Source organism: Moschus berezovskii, chromosome 20, assembly GCF_049115385.1.
Source record: "Moschus berezovskii isolate FMDL1 chromosome 20, NW_MosBer_1.0, whole genome shotgun sequence".
NCBI lineage: Eukaryota > Metazoa > Chordata > Mammalia > Artiodactyla > Moschidae > Moschus > Moschus berezovskii.
Window position 1 is genome coordinate 47,514,345 of NC_142479.1, and position 20,506 is coordinate 47,534,850.

A 20,506-nucleotide genomic window follows, 5' to 3' on the forward strand; every position below is an offset into this window, starting at 1 on the left:
TAATGCAAAATCCAAGGAATGTAACCCTGTAGAAGCAGGGCTCTACAAACTGAAAGCACGGAAACTGGATTCCAGAATTCTTTACGGTGGGCCGATTTTGCCTGAGAAACCGCCAGAGAAGCCACTCACCATGCACATTTTCACGAGCTTTAACTAGTGTGTGTGGAACTGATTGTGGAAATTTTCTTCTTCACAGTCTGCTCAGTTTTTAATTATTTTCAATTAGTTACCCACGGAAATTTTTAAAGTGCCAATATCATTCAGAGCCCAGCAATCCTTGTGAATATTAAGTGCTTATAAGTGCTGCAGTGAAACAAAGTTTTCTTTCTCTTTTGCCTTTTGAGTCCTAATCTACTTTAGCTGTTTCTGATCTACTTTGCTGAGAAAGATCCGTCTAGTCAAAGCTATGGTTTTTCCAGTAGTCGTGCATGGATGTGAGAGTTGGACTATAAAGAAAGCTGAATGCCAAAGAATTGATGCTTTCAAACTGTGGTGTTGGTTAAGACTCTTGAGAGTCCCTTGGACTGCAAGGAGATCAAACCAGTTAATCCTAATGGAAATCAGTCCTAAATATTCATTGGAAGGACTGATGCTGAAGCTGAAACTTCAATACTCTAGCCACCTGATGTGAAGAACTGACTCATTGGAAAAGACCCTGATGCTGGCAAAGACTGAAAGCAGGAGGAGAAGGGGACAAGAGAGGATGAGATGGTTGGATGGCATCACCAATTCAATGGACATGAGTTTGAGCAAGCTACAGGAGTTGGTAAAGGACAGGGAAGCCTGGCATGCTGCAGTCCATGTGTCACAAAGAGTCAGACATGACTGAGTGACTGAACTGAACTGACTGATCCTGGGAAACGGAGAAATACTAATCAGGGTTAACTGTGAAATACGAGACTATCTGCTGCTGCTGCTGCTGCTATTGCTGCTAAGTCGCTTCAGTTGTGTCTGACTCTTAGCGACCCCATGGACTGCAGCCTACCAGGCTCCTCTGTCCATGGGATTTTCCAGGTAAGAGTACTGGAGTGGGGTGCCATTGCCTTCTCCAACGAGACTATCTACCTATGTTATTTTTGGTTACTGACAGGTGTATTCAATGTCTCAGGTTCAGTCTTAAATTAGCGTGTGTGTGTGTAGGTACGTAGAGGAGGAAGAACCACATACACTTAGTTTCAAACAAAAGTTACTGTGAGTTTATTTAAACATTCCTTGTAACAAAAAAAAGCATATCTGACTCAATATATCATTATCTATATACATTATCACACATTCTGGAAAGTCTGAGATTTCAGGATGGGTTTTTCCTGTGGCTCAACTGGATCTGAGGGAAGAACAGAAGAAATTATATACTTGATTTATAGCCACTGGTCATCAACAAACAACATGCACTGGCAGTGTTTTTTGAAGAGGCAAGATAACTGGACTGTTTTCTCCTCCTGGTTAGTGTTCTGCTCAAAATTCTGCTATCTTCAAAAATTCTTTCCCCTAATTAAGTCTATATGCACTTCCAGAGTTTCTCCTCAACATTTATGAATCTCAGAGAAGATCAAATTACTCAACTGTGATGAACAGGTCACTTGCAAAGTTCAGTGTCAGAATGACCACCATATCTCAGGTGAAAATCAAGCCATGGGAAGAAAATAATGTCCGACTGTTTTAAATATCAAGCAGCAATTGGAGGAAGGCAAAAACCTTGTATCTTGAAGTCAAAAAGTACAAATTTGGAGTTACAAGATAAATATGTACTGCTGCTGCTAAGTCACTTCAGTCGTGTCCGACTCTCTGCGACCCCACAGACAGCAGCCCACCAGGTTCCTCTGTCCGTGGGATTTTCTAGGCAAGAGTACTGGAGTGGCTTGCCATTGCCTTCTCCAAAATATGTACTAGGGATGTGATATACAATATGATAAATACAACGAACACTGCCATACATTATATATGAAAGTTAAGAGAAAATCCTAGGATTTCTCACCGCAAAGAAAGGAGTTTTTATCTATTTCTTTCATTTCGTATCTATATGAGATGATGGATGCTCATTAAAGTTACTATAGTAATCATTTCATGATATATGTATGTCAAATCATTATGCAGTACACCTGAAACTTACACAGTGCTGTATGCCAATTAAATCTCAATAAAACTGGAAGAATATATACACCATATGTATATGTAGTTTCTTTATGGTGTATACTATATATGGTGTATATGTATATATACACATGCATGTGCCAAATACATATATTACATATGGCAGCAAAACTAATGGCCAACCATTCACTAGCTATAAGGCAAGCCACTTATAAACTCTCAAGAAACATACAAAACAAAAGGGCTTGAGCTTATGGAAACTATAACTATATATGAACATACTTACCTCTCTAAGCCTCTTCTGCTTTGCAGATTATATACTATATATTATATATATTATAATTATATATAATTATAATTTTGATTACTATTATGGACATAATATTAAAAATCTTCCCTCAGAAGAACAGAGCCAGATTGCTGTGATTTGGGAGAAGAAATTCCCAAGGAAAAGTTCAAGTCCAACTTCCTGATCTATGTCCTTCCCATTCCCTTAACTGAAGATACAGCAACTCAGAGGCAAAGAAACAAAGATCAGCTAATATGGTCCCTCTGCCAACTGACATCAATGGGTATAACCTTAAAACTTTGTAGAATGAAAAAAAAAAGAAAGCTTTTCTTACTTTGAATAATCTTTTTAAAAGTCTGAGTAATGATGCAACCTGAAAAAAGTAAAAGACAAATCATCAAAACAATTTTTGATTACTCTGGGTTACTGTCAATTAGATCACAGCATGGCACTTAGGAAGACTTTAGGTGTGGAAATGTAATCACAGTCACTCTCACTAGGCAGTTACGTTAAGACTCCTCAAGTTGATATTCTGAAGGATCCTAATGCTAATACCTCAGATTTTAGATAAAAGCCATCAGCTTGCTCCAAAGCATTAAAGCAGAATCTGTGAAATACCTAATCAGCCACTTCCAGCAGAAATGCTGTCATGCAAACCACATGCTAGAAGCAGTCTCACTAGAGATCAATGCTCTGGTGAAAATTCTAATGGGCTTAGGGGCTTAAGAAAAGAAAAAATCCGTTATAATAAATTACAGCTTTGGAAGATAATTCTGAAGCACAGTAAATATCTGCACCCTTTTATAAAATTCAAACTGAAAGAATCACTCCAAAAATGACATGTAATGAGAATGATGAAGTTATCAATTTTCCTAGCACCATCTACCCAATTTTCTTTCAAAGTAAGTAAAACTATAAGCAAATTATTGTTTGCTACATTCTCTTTTCACAACTATCTCCTCAAAACCAATTTGTACTCCTGTCCTTCTTCACCCCAGATTTCAGTTTCTTTGAAAGCAGGCTTTCCCTGAAGCACACAAACATGAACACAGGGTTCTATACAACATTTACTGCCAGCACATGGGAGCAAGGAAAGGGGGCTTTGTCTTAAGTCGGTTTCTCCCCCCAAGAGTCACCTTGTCACCAGCATCTTCTTCTAGAAACAATGTAATTAGATTTTATTTGTTCTTGCTTTATAGCCAAGTAAATTGAGTGCAGAAAAGAACCTGGACAGAGCATGAAGTTTCGGTATCTTTGTAAGTTAATATCCATATTTACAGCTTATAGCTGCTGGAAAAGAAATAAACACCTCTTTGGAAAATATCACTTAAATCTAGTGGAATAAACAGAGCATTGTCAAGCTGACAAAGGCTAATCTAAAAACGTAAGGCACCAAGAAAGTGGCAGTATTATTAAAGAGGCAATTTTTCCTCAATTTGACATTTTCAAAATACAGCATCACCCCCCTCCCTCCAAAAACTCCCCCAAGTAAGTTTTTTGCTAGTGACATTTTATGGTACAAAAATGTACATTTTGTTAGATGTGAAGATAATAACACCTACCTATACATCAGGGCCTTCCCCTTTTCATTCCCCAAGGCAAAATACCCACTTCTGGGAGAAAAATCCATGGTATGAATAAGAGAAATATTCTTCTTTTTAACAACTGGGAAGTTTGAAAATACTGTAAAGGAAGGAAGGTGGACCTGCAGGAAACAATAAAAAGCTTTTAAACTAAAACAACTGCAAGCTCATCTTAAATTTTAGTCTTCGTGCTATCATTTTGCTAGAACAAAAGTTCCTTTTGATTGTAACACACATCAAGTACAGTTCTCTTAATACAGCAAAGTGTTCCAAAATTAAAATTTTATTTTCAATATGCTATCAACTGAGAAGAAAGGGACGGAAGAGAAAAAAGTGCTTTCTTGATGCTTCATTATTAATAAACTGCAGCATCTAGCATGGTGCCTAGGAGGATCAAACAAATAAGTGAATGAACAAAGTGAAAAGTCAGCGGTGGTGGTTTACTCATTAAGTCATGTCTGACTCTTGTGACCCCATGGACTGTAGCCTGCCAGGCTCCTCTGTCCATGGGGTTCTCCAGGCAAGAATACTGAAGTGGGTTGCCATTTTCTTCTCCAGGGGATCTTCCTAACCCAGGAACTGAACCTGGGTCTCCTGCACTGCAGACAGTTTCATTACTGACTGAGCTACCAGGGAAGCCTGAAAAGTCAGTAGTAGAGCCCATTAATGTTCTAACATAATAACTACAGTAAAGAATACTAAAATCTGATTACAAGGAACAGAACATGATGAAGAGACTGAAGCCAAGACAAAATCATACCAAATTTTCCAATGTCATACAATTGCCTACTTTCACTTTTATTTCTCAACAATGTGGTGTTGAGAATCTCTCCTCGAGGAGAGGCTAAACCATGAAAACCTGGTTCAAGTGAAACTGTGTTCTGACTGAGAAGCAGTCCAAAGCTCACCTCAAGGCCAGGTCTCTTTCTCCAGAAAAGTCTGCTCAGGGGGGAAATGGGCCCAAATCCAAGGTAGGCAAGACAAGTCCTCATCCAATTTGTGGATAAATAAAATCCAAGCAAGGAAGCCATTACCTTAAGCAGACTAGGATTTTAACAACTCTTGCACATTTTCTAGCTCTTCCAAGAAACACAGCACCTTCACACTCACAGAATTCTTATTCAGCTATTAATCATGGCAGTTATCATCCTTCACTTTTAGGTCAGACTTTAAACCACCCAATCAAGGGGACTTTCACAGGCAAGTACCAGGTAAAACTGTTAGATACATCTGTCTATTACACAGGTTTCATTCAGTCACCAGGCCCTACTACCCTGGTAAAAGCCTACTGACCATTAAGTCAAGAAAGTAAAGTTTACAGTGACTCTCCAGACCATTTTCAATTATTCTCCTTCTCCGGGAAGCAGATTCTGCCTGCACAGCCTGTCATCAATGCAAAGGCTAATGAGAAGTGCTCTTTGACACATTAAAGCAAAGAGGCTGACAAAAATTGGAGTATAAGACACAAAGCAATTTTTTAAAGTTCAATTTTACCATTTGTGTACTTGTCTAGCTAAATAAACAGAACTCTGTTACCAAAATTATGAGAAATACTGCAGTAAATACAAAGTTTATGATGTAAATGGAGATCCTTTAAATGTACCCTGTGCAACAAATAACCTACATAAACATACATAGTGGCCAGAGCTTCACACAACAAGCTGACATGTTCTGATGGAGGATAAATACCAATTTATCAACAATTTAAAACTTTATCTCCTCTACTGACTTGAATATCAAGGAGCAAAAAACAGGTTTATGCCTTCCTAAAAGACTCAGCTATCTGTTTGCAAGAGCCCCAGTTTAGGGAGTCTCTAGTGGTCCAGTGGCTAAGACTCCTTGCTCCCAATACAGGGGGCCTGTGTTTGATCCCTGGACAGGGAACTAGATCCCATGTACCACAACTAAAAGATCTTGTATGCCACAATGAAGATCAAAGATCCCCTGGGCTGCAACTAACCCAGTGCAGCCAAACAAATAATGAAAAAAAAGTTCCCCAGAGATTACACTGAATTAGTACATCTTCCCTCAGACAAATGACCCCCACCTGGTTAGATCTCAGCTGTTCTCTAGTCTCTCTTTATGACCCTTGTATTAAAAGCTGTAACTGAACTAATAAGAAGTCCCATAAAAACACAACTTCTTTAATTCATAAAGTTTCCTTTATCTCCAACATAATTTCTATTACATTTAAGGGTCCAGTTATCAAAATTCAACAAATAAAAGCTCTCTCATCCTTAATTTAATAACTAAGGAGTCCCACAACTCGTACAACATCTAAGATTGAAGATGTAGTAACAATTTAACTTCTGAGTCTCTTAATGGTGCTATGACTTAGATTTATATTCACTGCTGAAATAAAAGAACTGTTTGGATCATTATAGGAGACTGCATCTAATAATACTGATACTGTTTCACAGAGGCATTACACCTGGCTTATTTCCATTAGACACTATGGTTTAAAGTGTTAGAAAGTGTTAGTCACTCAGTTATCTCTGACTCTACAACTCCATGTATTGTAGCCCGCCAGGCTCCTCTGTCCATAGAATTCTTCAGGCAAGAATACTAGAGTGTGTAGACATTCCCTTCTCCAGGGGATTTTCCTGACCCAGGGATTGAACCTGGGTCTCCTGCATTGCAGGCAGACTCTTACTATCTAAGCCATCAGGGATGCTGCTTGATATTATAGTTGACTACCATTTAAAAAATGGGAGGTGGCTGACACTAATGAATTCCTTATGTGGTTTTACTACAATAAAAAAACATAAAAGCCGCCATGATCAGTGAAGCAAACTAGACAGAACTATAAGGTGTTTTGCAGAATATAGTACGTCAAGAAAAACAGATCCCATGGTTTTCTAACACAATTTACTATCATTAAAATGATAAAAGATTGATTTGTGCTAGTCTACCACTTCCATTGGAGAAGGCAATGGCAAGCCACTCCAGTACTCTTGCCTAGAAAATCCCATGGATGGAGGAGCCTGGTAGGCTGCAGTCCGTGGGATCGCTAAGGGTCAGACACAACTGAGCGACTTCACTTTCACTTTTCACTTTCACACATTGGAGAAGGAAATGGCAACCCACTCCAGTCTTCTTGCCTGGAGAATCCCAGGGACGGGAGAGCCTGGTGGGCTTCCGTCTAAGGGGTCACACAGAGTCGGACACGACTGAAGTGACTCAGCAGCAGCAGCAGCACCACTTCCATTACAGGAGTGGGGATTTTAAAGCTGACTTGAATTAGAACCCTCTCATTTATCAAATGATTCTTTCAACGGAGGCAATAAAACCCAATGATATATTTTCCACACTTTTCCAGCAGAACTCTTTCTTCCCTCAAAGAAAATCTCAATGCAGAATGCCAATACATAAATTACAAGTAATACTAAAGCTGCTCTATATAATTCAGGGAGGAGCTTAGCCTCCTACTTGCCATCTGAAGTCCTGTACACATTCTAGGGCTCTGAAAAATTTAGTTAGAAAACTAAAAGCTAGAAAGATTACGGAATCTAGCATCACAGTTCACTGGCCTTTAATAGACGCTGACTTTGGGTAAGCTAATCCTCTGAGGACTATCACTTGGCTCAAAATTTTTTGTAAAATTCTTTATAGATCTTTGTAAACTATACACTATTAAAGCTGATGAAATATGCAAGGTTTATTTGCTGAGTATAAGTAAGATAAAAATAAGAATCTCTGTAAAGTGTTTACAATCTGGTAGTATACACATAAAAATAGCACAATGCAATGCTGCTTTTCAAGGTTCTATATATACCTGGGCATCTGTATACCTGGCTTACAGCAAGAAACTGGTTCTGCCTGAAGCGCAGGAAACTTCACGAGGTGGAGTGACATTTAAGCTGAGCTCTGATTCTGGGCAAAAAAAAAAAAGAGCCAACACTGGCCTGAGGCTGCTATCCTTAGAAAGGCCCACTTACAAGTGGCCCTTAGATGCTGTCTGGGAACTTGACTGGCATATAGGTCCCTACACAGATGGGACACTTTTCCTAAATGATAAGGATGGCTCATGAGTCCGTGCTCAGTTGCCTCTGTTATGTCCAACTCTATATGAATCCATGGACTGTGCCCACCAGGATCCTCTGTCCATGGAATTTTCCAGGCAAGAATACTGGAGTGGGTTGTCATTTCCTACTCCAGAGGATCTCCAAAGTGGTTTATGTTGAACACTTGACTTTACTTCTGGGAACTTTTGGGTACCTCCTCAGTAGAGGGTACCTACGTGATCAACCCCCCAAAAAAACTTTGGGCACTGAGTCTGTGATGAGCTTCTCTGGTAGAAAACATTTAACACATGTTGCCACAACTTGTTATGCGAGAAATTAAACATGTCCCGTGTGATCTGCCTTATGAGAGGACTTCTGGAAGCCCGTGCCTGGTTTCCTCCAGGCTTCACCCCATACACCTTTTCCTTTCCTTTGTATCTTTTCTGTGTAGTAATTCTTAGCCATGAGTATGACCATATTCTAAGCACTATGAGTCCTTGTATTTACTATTCTATCCCACGTGGTGCAATGGTAAAAGAATCCACCTTCCAATGCAGGAGAAACAAGCAACGCAGGTTCGATCCCTGGGTTGGGAAGATCCCCTGGAATAGGAAATGGCAACCCACTCCAGTATTCCTGCCTGGAAAATTCAATGGACAGAGGAGTCTGGTGGGCTTCAGACCATGGGATTGCAAAGAGTCGGACATAACTGAGCGACTGAATGCTCAGCACTCACCAAACCTGGGGGAGTTCCTGGGAAACCCCGGCACAGAGCTATCTTTCTAAGTACTATCCAGCTATTTAAACTACAATTTTTTTACATGATTAATGTCCAAGCTCAATTTATTTTCAAAATTCAAGAACTGTTTCCACTCTATTATGACACCAGGTCTTATAAAGGTAAATGGACTAGGGGGATGAAATATTTGCTTATATATTCCTTCATGTATACACTGAAAGAAACTTCTGAAAATGAAGACCAACCCTTAAGAAATGTTACAAAGGGACAGCACAGCTTTCCCAAAGAACTGAAATAATACAAGTTTGGTGGCTACTGTATATCATTTCTATAATCACACCCAAAAGCTACAATACTAGCAGGCTTTACAACAAAAGAGGCTACTCTTCAAAATAATTCAACTCTTTTCTATTTTCTTTCCATGTTTTCAACTTAAAATTTTAAAATCATCAATGCTAAAAGGAAAGGTTAAAGAAACAATACCAGTCTGACTGCTTCCTTCATGTTTGCTGAAGCAATTGCCAAGATTTCTGTAGTAGGATTGAAAGTCAGAGAAGTAACACCTGTAACCAAGTTCATTATCGCTTTTATTGGCTTTGGGTTTTTTTCTTGGAGACAAGAATCTTGATTGTATATGTTTACCACTCCACAATTAGAACTGCAAAGAGAAAAATGAATAAATTAAAGATTAAAAAGCAGCAAAAGGATTTTCACAATCCAAGTGAATTAAGATATAACACCCCACCTCAAAAAACTGATATTTACAGGAACTGTATCATGTTACACGGGGACTATGGGCTGGAGTGTTCATCCCAAGGCAAAGACCATAGTTTATCAGTTTTACTGTAGTCTTACTGAAATCTTGTTAATGCTGGGAGCTTTTAAATGACTAGTGTAGCTAGAAAATCCAAGGAAACGTAGAATCTTCATTATTCATGCCTTCAATAAATATTTACTGAATTTCAACTTTATGCAGGCATCGTTTAAGTGCCTGAGATGCAAAGATAAACAAAAGAGGCTAACAGGGCCACTCTCATGGCATTTATGGACAACCTAACATTCTAATATGCGAATGAGCACCATCTTTCCCCTGTTTAGATCTCCTCCTTTCTTTTTTTATTCTATTCTATTTATGAGAACATCCAAAACAGTGCTGCACAACAGCTGTAATAGTAAGTACCTTAGTTTTTTGGTCTACAAGAATACCACAGTCAACAGTTAACGGAAGTGATCATCCATTCCAAGTTTACTGAAACACTTACCAACAATGAATTATACCCAATATTCATAAAATGTAAATCTTAATGACTAACAGAATCATTCACAGACGAGAAGTTTCAGTAAACATTTTTTACCTCAATCTTCAGACCACCTAATGTTACAGGCATCATTTATAAGGAATAAGAATAAGGCAGTTGTCATTCACAGATACTTACTTAGCAAATGCAATATAAACCTGAAAGCTGCAAGAAATTAATACTCAAACTAACAAGGGCGACACATGAAGTGTTCTCATTCCTACACTCGACATTCTCATTGATTCACTTAATACTTACTGCCTATAGCCAAACAGGCACAATGCATAAACATGACAAATTTAGTTCACACACAAGACTCCACAGTTTGAAATTATAGCCAACACACAAATAGTATGTTAGATTTAGTGTTTTAAAGTCTTCAAACTACTTATATTTACAGTTTCTGATGTATATTTCATATACATTAATTAAAAAGCCCTTAAGTACAGCTATCTCTTACGTACTACCACGTATTAACCACTCAGGGGAAACAATATATATCCTGGGTTTAGAAAATTTTGCTGTGGACTGAACATTTGTGTCCCACTAAAATGGTTTTACCAGTAGTCATGTATGGATGTGAGAGTTGGACTATAAAGAAAGCTGAGTGCCAAAGAATTGATGCTTTTGAACTGTGATGTTGGAGAAGACTCTTGAGAGTCCCTTGGACTGCAAGGAGATCAGTCCTGAATATCCATCGGAAGGACTGATGCTGAAGCTGAAACTCCAATACTTTGGCGACCTGATGTGAAGAACTGACTCATCTGAAAAGACCCTGATGCTGGGAAAGAGTGAAGGCGGGAGGAGAAGGGGCAACAGAGGACAAGATGGTTGGATGGCATCACCAACTTGATGGACATGAGTTTGAGTAAACTCCAGGGGTTGGTGATGGACAGGGAAGTCTGGAATGCTGCAGACCATGGGGTCGCAGAGTCGAACACAACTGAGCAACGGAACTGAACTGAAAATTCTTGTCGAAGTCTTCATCTAAACTGTAATAGCACCAGGAGGTCAGCCTTTAGGAGGTTATTAGTTCATAAGGATGGTGCCTTCACAAATGGGACTAGGGACTTTATAAAAGTGAGCCCAGAGGTTCACTTACTCTGTGAGGTCACAGCAAGAAGTCAGCCTTCTGGAACCTGGGAAGAAGGCCCTCACCAGGACCCAAGAATGCTGGCAACCTGATCTCAACTTCCAGTCTCCAGAAATATGGGAAATAAGTTTTTACTGACTATAAGCCACCTCATCTATGGCATTCTGTTACAACTACTCAAACTAAGACAAAAATTATCTTTTTCCTATATATTTTTATTTGGATCAAAATATCTATTCAATACTAAACCTCTTTTATTGCTGAAAGCTAATTTATGCTGAAATCCACCTTAATTAAAGACAAAGGACTTCCCTGGTGGTCTAGTAGCTAAGAATCCTTGCTCCCAATGCAGAGGGCCCAGGTTCAATCCCTGGTTAGGGAACTAGACCCCACGTGCTGCAACTAAGAGTTCACATGCCGCAACTAAAGATCCAACATGCCCCAAACTAAGATGCAAATAAAACAAAATTTAAAAGAATACAGAAAGTTATAACCCATATAGCTCTCTTCTCAATATCAATTTTAGATCAAATCTAACCATCATAAACATCAGAGTACCCTTAAATATAGCCTACAAATTCTTTTAATTAATTTATTTTAATTGGAGACTAATTACAATACTGAGGTGGTTTTTGCCATATATTGACACGAATCAGCCACAGGTGTACATGTGTCCTCCATCCCCAAACCCCCTCCCACCTCCCTCCTCATCCCATCCCTCTGGCCTGTCCCATTGCACTGGCTTTGAGTGCCCTGTTTCATGCATCAAATTTGGACTGCTCATCTATTTCACATATGGTAATATACAAAATAAAAGACGCGTACTCCTTGGAAGGAAAGTTATGACTAACCTAGAGAGCATATTAAAAAGCAGAGACATTACTTTGCCAATCAAGGTCCATCTAGTCAAGACTATGGTTCTTCCCATGGTCATGGATGGATGTGAGAGTTGGACTGTAAAGAAAGCTGATCGCCGAAGAATCGATGCTTTTGAACTGTGGTGTTGGAGAAGACTCGAGAGCCTTGGACTGCAAGGAGATCCAACCAGTCCATTCTAAAGGAGATCAATCCTGGGTGTTCACTGGAAGGACTGATGCTAAAGCTGAAACTGCAATACTTTGGCTTCCTCATGTGACAAGTTGACTCACTGGAAAAGACTCTGATGCTGGGAGGGATTGGGGGCAGGAGGAGAAGGGGACGACAGAGAATGAGATGGCTGGATGGCATCACTGACTCGATGGACATGAGTTTGCGTGAACTCCAGGAGTTGGTGATGGACAGGGAGGCCTGGCGTGCTGTGATTCATGGGGTCGTGGAGAGTCGGACACGACTGAGTGACTGAACTGAATTGAATATACATCTTTCAATGCTATTCTCTCAAATCATCCCACCCTCACCTTCTCCCAGAGTCCAAAAAGTCTGTTCTTTTTATCTGTGTCTTTTGCTGTCTCATGTATAGGGTTATCATTACCATCTTTCTAAATTCCATATATATGTGTTAATATATTGTATTGGTGTTTTTCTGACTTACTTCACTTATAATAGGCTCCAGTTTCATCCACCTCATCAGAGTTGATTCAAATGTGTTCTTTTTAATAGCTGAGTAATATTCCATTGTATATGTACCACAACTTTCTTATCCATTCATCTGCCGATGGACATCTAGGTTGCTTTCATGTCCTAGCTATTATAAAAGTGCTGCAATGAACATTGGGGTACACGAGTCTCTTTCAGTTCTGGTTTCCTCAGTGTTTCAGCAGTGGGATTGCTGGGTTGTATGGCACACTCCTTGGAAAGAAAGTTATGACCAACCTAGACAGTGAGAGAGTCATTTCCTAGGCAGGTTGATAAGAAGTCTAGGGGTCCCCAAGGAGAGAGGGGTCTGGAATTCTCAAGGAGGAAGACAGGACAAACTTTTTCCCCCTCTACATTCCTTAGGATTATATAATAATGTAGCCTACTTGAGGACAGTCTCTGGAAAAAACCTTCTGGCTAATCTTGTTATCTTAAAATGTAAATTATGGGAGAAGGTCTAGTGAGGTCTTTACAACCTCCAGATATTCTTTTGATTCATTGTAATAACTAATTGGAGAGTATATAACTGCATTGTTAACATTAGCAAGGGGGTACTCTTTCTGCCCCCTTCTGATGTCTGTGTCAGAAGCTTTCTCTATCCCTTTTATAAACTCTATTGCATAAAAGCTCTGAGCGATCAAGCCTCGTCTCTGGCCCGGATAGAATTCTTCTCCTCTGGAGGCCAAGAATCCTGGTGTCTTTTCATGGTTCAGCAACAACCTTTCAACAGCATATTAAAAAGCAGAGACATTACTTTGCCAACAAAGATCCGTCTAGTCAAGGCTATGATTTTTCCAGTACTCATGTATGGATGTGAGAGTTGGACTATAAAGAAAGCTGAGCGCTGAAGAATTGTTGCTTTTGAACTGTGGTGTTGGAGAACACTCTTGAGAGTCCCTTGGACTGCAAGGAGATCCAACCAGTCCATCCTAAAGATCAGTCCTGAGTGTTCATTGGAAGGAGTGATGCTGAAGCGGAAGTTCCAATACTTTGGCCACCTGATGTGAAGAGCTGACTCATCTGAAAAGACCCTGATGCTGGGAAAGATTGAAGGCAGAAGAAGGGGACGTCAGAGGATGAGATGGTTGGATGGCATCACCGACTCAGTGGACATGAGTTTCGGTAAACTGGGAGTTGGTGATGGATGGGGAGGCCTGGTGTGCTGCAGTTCATTGGGTCGCAGAGTTGCATACGGCCGAGTGACTGAACTGAGCTGAATGACAGTTCTATTTTCAGTTTTTTAAGGAATTGCCACACTGTTCTCCATAGTGGTTGAACTAGTTTGCATTCCCACCAACAATGTAACAGGGTTCTCTTTTCTCTACACCCTTCCCAGCATTTATTGTTTGTAGACTTTTTGATAGCAGCCATTCTGACCAGCGTGAGATGGTACCTCACTGTGGTTTTGAAGTGATGTTGAGCATTTTTTCATGTGTTTGTTAGCCATCTGTATGTCTTATTTGGAGAAGTATCTGTTTAGTTCTTTGGTCCATTTCTTGATTAGGTCGTTTATTTTTGTGGTATTGAGCTGCATGAGCTGTTTGTATATTTTTGAGATTCTTTGTCAGTTGCTTCGTTTGCTTATTATATTTTCTCCTACTCTGACAGCTGTCTTTTCACTGCTTATAGTCTCCTTCATTGTGCAAAAGCTTTTAAGTTTAATCAGGTCCCATTTGTTTATTTTTGCTTTTATTTCCTTTACTCTGGGAGGTGGGTCATAGAGGATCTTGCTGTGATTTATGTCAGAGAGTGTTTTTCCTATGTTTTCCTCTAGCAGTTTTATAGTTCTGGTCTTAAATTTAGATCTTTAATCCGTTTTGAGTTTATTTTTGTGTATGGTATTAGAAAGTGTTCTAGTTTCATTCTTTTAGAGGTGGTTGACCAGCAGTTTTTCCAGCACCACTTGTTAAAGAGATTGTCTTTTCTCCATTGTATATTCTTGCCTCCTTTGTCAAAGATGAGGTGTCCATAGGTTTGTGGATTTATCTCTGGGCTTTCTATTTTGTTCCATTGATCTATATTTCTGTCTTTGTGCCAGTACCATACTGTCTTGATGACTGAAGCTTTGTAGTATAGTCTGAAGTCAGGCAGGTTGATTCCTCTAGTTCCTTTCTTCTTTCTCAAGATTGCTTTGGCTATTCGAGGTTTTTTGTATTTCCATACAAATTGTGAAATTATTTGTTCTAGTTTTGTGAAAAATACCATTGGTAGCTTGATAGGGATTGTACTGAATCTATAGATCGCTTTGGATAGTATACTCATTTTCACTATAGTGATTCTTCCAATCCATGAACATGGTGTATTTCTCCATTATTTGTGTTATCTTTCTTTCATCAGTGTTTTACAGTTTTCTATATATAGGTCTTTGTTTCTTTCCTAAGTATTTTATTCTTTTCATCGCAATGGTGAATGATTATTTCCTTAATTTCTGTTTTCTTATTGTTGGTATATAGGAATAAAAGGGATTTCTGTGTATTAATTTTATATCCTGCAACTTTACTATATTCATTGATTAACTCTAATAATTTTCTCGTAGTCTTTAGGATTTTCTATGTAGAGGATCATGTCATCTGCAAACAGTGAATTTTACTTCTTCTTTTCCAATCTGGATTCCTTTTATTTCTTTTTCTTCTCTTACTGCTGTGGCTAAAACTTCCAAAACTATATTGAATAGTAGTGGTGAGAGTGGTCTTGTTCCCAACTTTAGGGGAAATGCTTTCAATTATTCACCATTGTGGATAATGTTTGCTGTGTATGGTTCTTCTAAGCCTGCTTTCTGGAGAGTTTTTATCATAAATGGGTGCTGAATTTTGTCAAAGGCTTTCTCTGCATCTGGAGATAATCATAAGATTTTTATCCTTCAATTTGCTAATGTGGTGTATCACATTGATTGATTTCCAAATACTGAAGGATCCTTGCATGGCTGGGATAAAGCCCACTTGGCCATGATGTATGATCTTTTTAATATGCTGTTGGATTCTGTTTGCTATAATTCTGTTTAGGATTTTTGTATCTATGTCTATCAGTGATATTGGCGTGTTGTTTTCTTTTTTTGTGGCATCTTTGCCTGGTTTTGATACTAGAGTGATGATGGCAGCCTCACAGAATGAGCTTAGGAGTTTACCTTCCTCTGAAATTTTCTGGAAGAGTTTGAGTAAGATAAGTGTTAGCTCTTCTCTAAATTTTTGGTAGAATTCACCTGTGAAGCCATCTGTTCCTGGGCTTTTGTTTGTTGGAATATTTTTGATTACAGCTTCTATATCCGTGCCTGTGATGGGGTCTCTTAAGATTTTCTATTTCTTCCTGATTCAGTTTTGGAAGGTTATAATTTTCTAAGAGTTTGTTCATTTCTTCCAAGCTGTCCATTTTACTGGCATATAGTTGCTTAGAGTAGTCTCTTATGATTCTTTGTTGTCTGTTGTGATCTCTCCATTTTCATTTCTAATTTTGTTGATTTGATTCTTCTCTTTTTCCTGATGAGTCTGGCTAATGGTTTGTCTGTCTTATTTATCTTCTCAGAGAACCAGCTTTTAGTTTTGCTTATTTTGTTTCTTTTTCATTTATTTCTGCCCTAATTTTTATGATTTCTTTCCTTCTACTAACCCTGGGGTACTTCATTTCTTCTTTTCTAGTTGCCTTAGGTGTAAAGTTAGGTTATTTATTTGATTTTTCTCTTGTTTCTTGAGGTAAGCTTGTAACGCTATGAACCTTCCCCTTAGCACTGCTTTTACTAAATACCATAGGTTTTGGGTTGTCATGCTTTCATTTTCATTTTTTCTATGCATGTTTTAAATTTCTTCCATGATTTGTTGGCTATTCAAAAGCATGTTATTTAGCCTCCGTATGTTTGTGTTTTTAATAGCTTTTTTCCTGTTACCTCACTGTGATCAGAAAAGACGCTTGGTATGATTTCAGTTTTTTTGAATTTATGGAGAATGTCCCATGTGCACTTGAGAAAAATGTGAAATTCGTTGTTTTGGGGTGAAATGTCCTAGAGATATCAATTAGGTCTAACTGGTCCATTGTATCATTTAAAGTTTGTGTTTCCTTGCTAATTTGCTGTTTGGTTGATCTATCCATAGGTATGAGTCGGGTATTAGAGTCTCCCACTATTATTGTGTTACTGTTAATTTCCCCTTTCATACTTGTTAGCATGTGCCTTACGTCTTGAGGTGTTCCTAACTTGGATGCATGCTGCTGCTGCTAAGTTGCTTCAGTCATGTCTGACTCTGTGCGACCCCATAGACAGCAGCCCACCAGGGTCCCCTGTCCCTGGGATTCTCCAGGCAAGAACACTGGAGTGGGTTGCCATTTCCTTCTCCAATTGCAGGAAAGTGAAAAGTAAAAGTGAAGTCACTCAGTCGTGTCTGACTCTTTAATACCCCATGGACTACAGCCTACCAAGCTCCTCTGTCCATGGGATTTTCCAGGCAAGAGTCCTGGAGTGGGTTGCCATTGCCTTCTCTGACTTGGATGCATATATATTTATAATTGTTATATCCTCTTGAATTGATCCTTTGATCATTATGTAGTGTCCCTGTCTCTTTTTATGACCTTTATTGCAAAGTCTATTTTATCTGATAAGAGTATTGCCACTCCTGTTGTCTTTTCGTCTCTACTTGCATGAAATATCTTTTTCCAGCCCTTCACTTTCAGTTTGTATGTGTCCCTTGGTTTGAGGTGGGTCTCTTGTAGACAGCATATATAGAGGTCTTGTTTTTGTAGCCATTCAGCCAGTCTTTGTCTTTTGGTTGGGGCATTCAATCTATTTACACTTAAGGTAATTACTGATAAGAATGATCCTGTTGCATTTACTTTGTTGTTTTGGGTTCGAGTTTATAAACCTTTTTCTGTGTTTCCTGTCTAGAGAAGATCCTTTAGCATTTGTTGAAGAGCTGGTTTGGCGGTGCTAAATTCTCTCAGCTTTTGCTTGTCTGTAAAGTTTTTGATTTCTCCTTCATATTCGAATGAGATCCGTGCTAGGTATAGTAATCTGGGTTGTAGGTTTTTATCTTTCGTATGTCCTGCCATTCCCTTCTGGCCTGAAGAATTTCTTTTGAAAGATCAGCTGTTATCCTTATGGGGATCCTCTTTTGTGTTATTTGTTGCTTTTCCATTGCTGCTTTTAATAGTTGCTCTTTGTGTTTAACCTTTGTTAATTTGATTAATATGTGTCGGGGTGTTTTGCGTTGGGTTTATCCTACTTGGGACTCTCTGGATTTCTTGGACTTGGGTGGATATTTCCTTCCCCAATTTAGGGAAGTTTTCAACTATTATCTCCTCAAGTGTTTTCTCATGCCCCTTCTTCTTGTCTTCTTCTGGGATTACTATGATTTGAATGTTGGGGCGTTTAACATTGTCCTAGAGGTCTCTGAGGTTGTCCTCATTTAATTCTTATTTCTTTTTTCCTCTCTGATTCATTTATTTCTACCATTCTATCTTCCACCTCACTTATCCTATCTTCTGCTTCAGTTATTCTACTATTGTTTCCCTCCAGAATGCTTTCAATCTCAGTTATTGCATTATTCATTACTGACTAACTCTATTTCTTCTAGGTCCTTGTCAAACATCCTTGCATCTTCTCAATCCTTGTCTCTAATCTATTTACCTGTAACCTCCACTTTGTTTTCAAGATTTTAGATCATCTTTATTATCATTATTCTGATGAATTCTTTTTAAAAAAATATATTTATTTATTTTTGGCTGTGCTGGGTCTTCCCTCCTGCAAAGGCTTTTCTTTAGTTGCGGGGAGCAGGGGCTACACGCCAATTGCTGTGTGCAAGCTTCTCACTGTGGTGGCTTTCTCCTGCTGCAGAGCATGGGCTCCAGGATGTGAGCTTCAGCAGCTGCAGCTTATAGTCGCAGGCTTATAATAGGCTGTTGCTGAGCCGTGAAAGACGCCATGATTCTTGGCCTCTGGAGGAGAGGAATTCAATCCGGGGCCAGTGATGAGGCTTGATCACTCACAAACTTTTTGTGTAATAAAGTTTTATTAAAGTATAAAAGAGATAGAGAAAGCGTCTGACATAGACATCAGAAGGGGGCAGAAAAAGTGCCACCCCTGCTAGTCTTTAGCTGGATGTTATATACCTATCTTTAGCCGAATGTTATATACCTATACTTCCCTGATGGCTCAGATGGTAAAGCGTCTGCCTACAATGTGGGAAACCTGGGTTCAATCCCTGGGTCGGGAAGATCCCCTGGAGAAGGAAATGGCTACCCACTCCAGTACTCTTGACTGGAAAATCCCACGGATAGAGGAGCCTGGTAGGCTACAGTCCATGGGGTCACAAAGAGTCAGACACAACTGAGCAACTTCACTTTCACCATGTACCTATCAGCAAGCTGTTAATTAGAGAAAGGAGATGTCTTAAAATTCAGAGTGGCACTAGGCCCCTCATCCCCAACATGTATTTCTATAACACTGGCACCAGATGAGTCATCCCAAGCCATAAAACGATTGACATTTATCTTGAAGAAAGGCAAGTGTCCAAGTAAATATAGTTTCATTAACATAGACTAGGAGAACAATGTATGAGTAAAACATACAGGTTTGTTGAGCCCTGGTTCTGAGTCTCAAGCAAAACTGACTTGAGGAAAGACAAGAGTCTAGGGTAAATACACAGTTCATTAACACAGCTTAAGAAAAACACTCCCATAAGAAAAACGCATTGGTTAGCTCAAGGTTCGAGAAAAGTTAAGTACATGTGGAGCCAGGTGTCATCATGGCAACACAGAATTTTAAGAGAAACCTCCTTTTAAATTTGTATAGAGAAGGGGAAAAAAACCTAACACTTGTTTGCTTCCTCCTGCCGCTTGAGAGAGAGATGAAAAATGTCTGATACTTGCAGCCTGTTTCCTCTGTTTGGAGACCCCTGGCCTTCCTGCCTATAAACCTCTCACTCAATAGTTGTGGCGCACAGACTTGGTATGTGGGGTCTTCCCAGATCAGGGATTGAACCCTAGTCTCCTACATTGACAAGTCGATTCTTTAACACTGAGCCACCAGGGAAGCCACTACCCCAAGAATTCTTATGTGATTACTGCTTAGATGTGTGGGACAAAAATGGCATGAGTTAATCATCTTAATATATGGAAACTTACAGTGGTATATGTGCTACAATATAACTGATCCTAATATGCTACTAAGAATATTGAATGATATCCACATAACCAGCAGTATGAAAACTGAACAGAGAACTTCCTGATGTACAAGCTGGGTTTCAAAGCAGCAGAAAACCAGAGATCAAATTTCCAACATTCGTTGGATCATGGAGAAAGTAAGGGAGTTTCAGAAAAAATCTACTTTTGCTTCATTGACTACACTTAAGCCTCTGACTGGATCACAACATGGGGACAATATTTAAAGAGATGGGAACACCAAACCACATTACTTATCTCCTTAGAAACCTGTATGTGGGTCAAGAAAACAGTTAGAACTGGACATGGAACAAGGGACTGGTTCAAAACTGGGAAAGGAATACGTCAAACCTATTCTCACCCTGCTTATTTAACTTATATGCATGCAAAATGCTGGGTGGGATGAATCACAAACTGGAATCAAGACTGACAGGAAAAATATCAACAACTTCAGATATGCATATGCTACTCTTCTAAAGGCAGAAAGTGAAGAGGAACTAAATTATCTCTTGATGAAGGTAAAGGGGGAAAGTGAAAAGTGTGGCTTGAAATTCAACATTCAAAAAACTAAGATCTTGGGATCCAATCCCCTTACTTCACAGTAAACAGAAGAGGGAAAAGTGGAAGCAGTGACAGATTTTATTTCCTTGGGCTCCAAAATCACTGTGGGTAGTGACTGCAGCCATGCAATTAA

The 20,506-nt window shown here is 39.2% G+C and overlaps 1 protein-coding gene across 1 annotated transcript in view; it reads right to left on the reverse strand.

Annotated features, from left to right (window-relative positions):
* Positions 1-1,167: 1,167 nt before the first annotated feature.
* UTP18 (UTP18 small subunit processome component) overlaps positions 1,168-20,506 on the reverse strand; it is a 58,694-nt gene continuing 39,355 nt past the window's right edge. Inside the window, exons 11-14 of the mRNA XM_055407535.2 lie at positions 9,190-9,364; positions 3,943-4,085; positions 2,715-2,753; positions 1,168-1,324 (exon numbers count right to left, since the gene is read on the reverse strand). Coding sequence (XP_055263510.2) covers positions 2,729-2,753; positions 3,943-4,085; positions 9,190-9,364 — 343 coding nt within the window. The 3' untranslated portion in view covers positions 1,168-1,324; positions 2,715-2,728. The remainder of the gene's footprint in view (positions 1,325-2,714; positions 2,754-3,942; positions 4,086-9,189; positions 9,365-20,506) is intronic.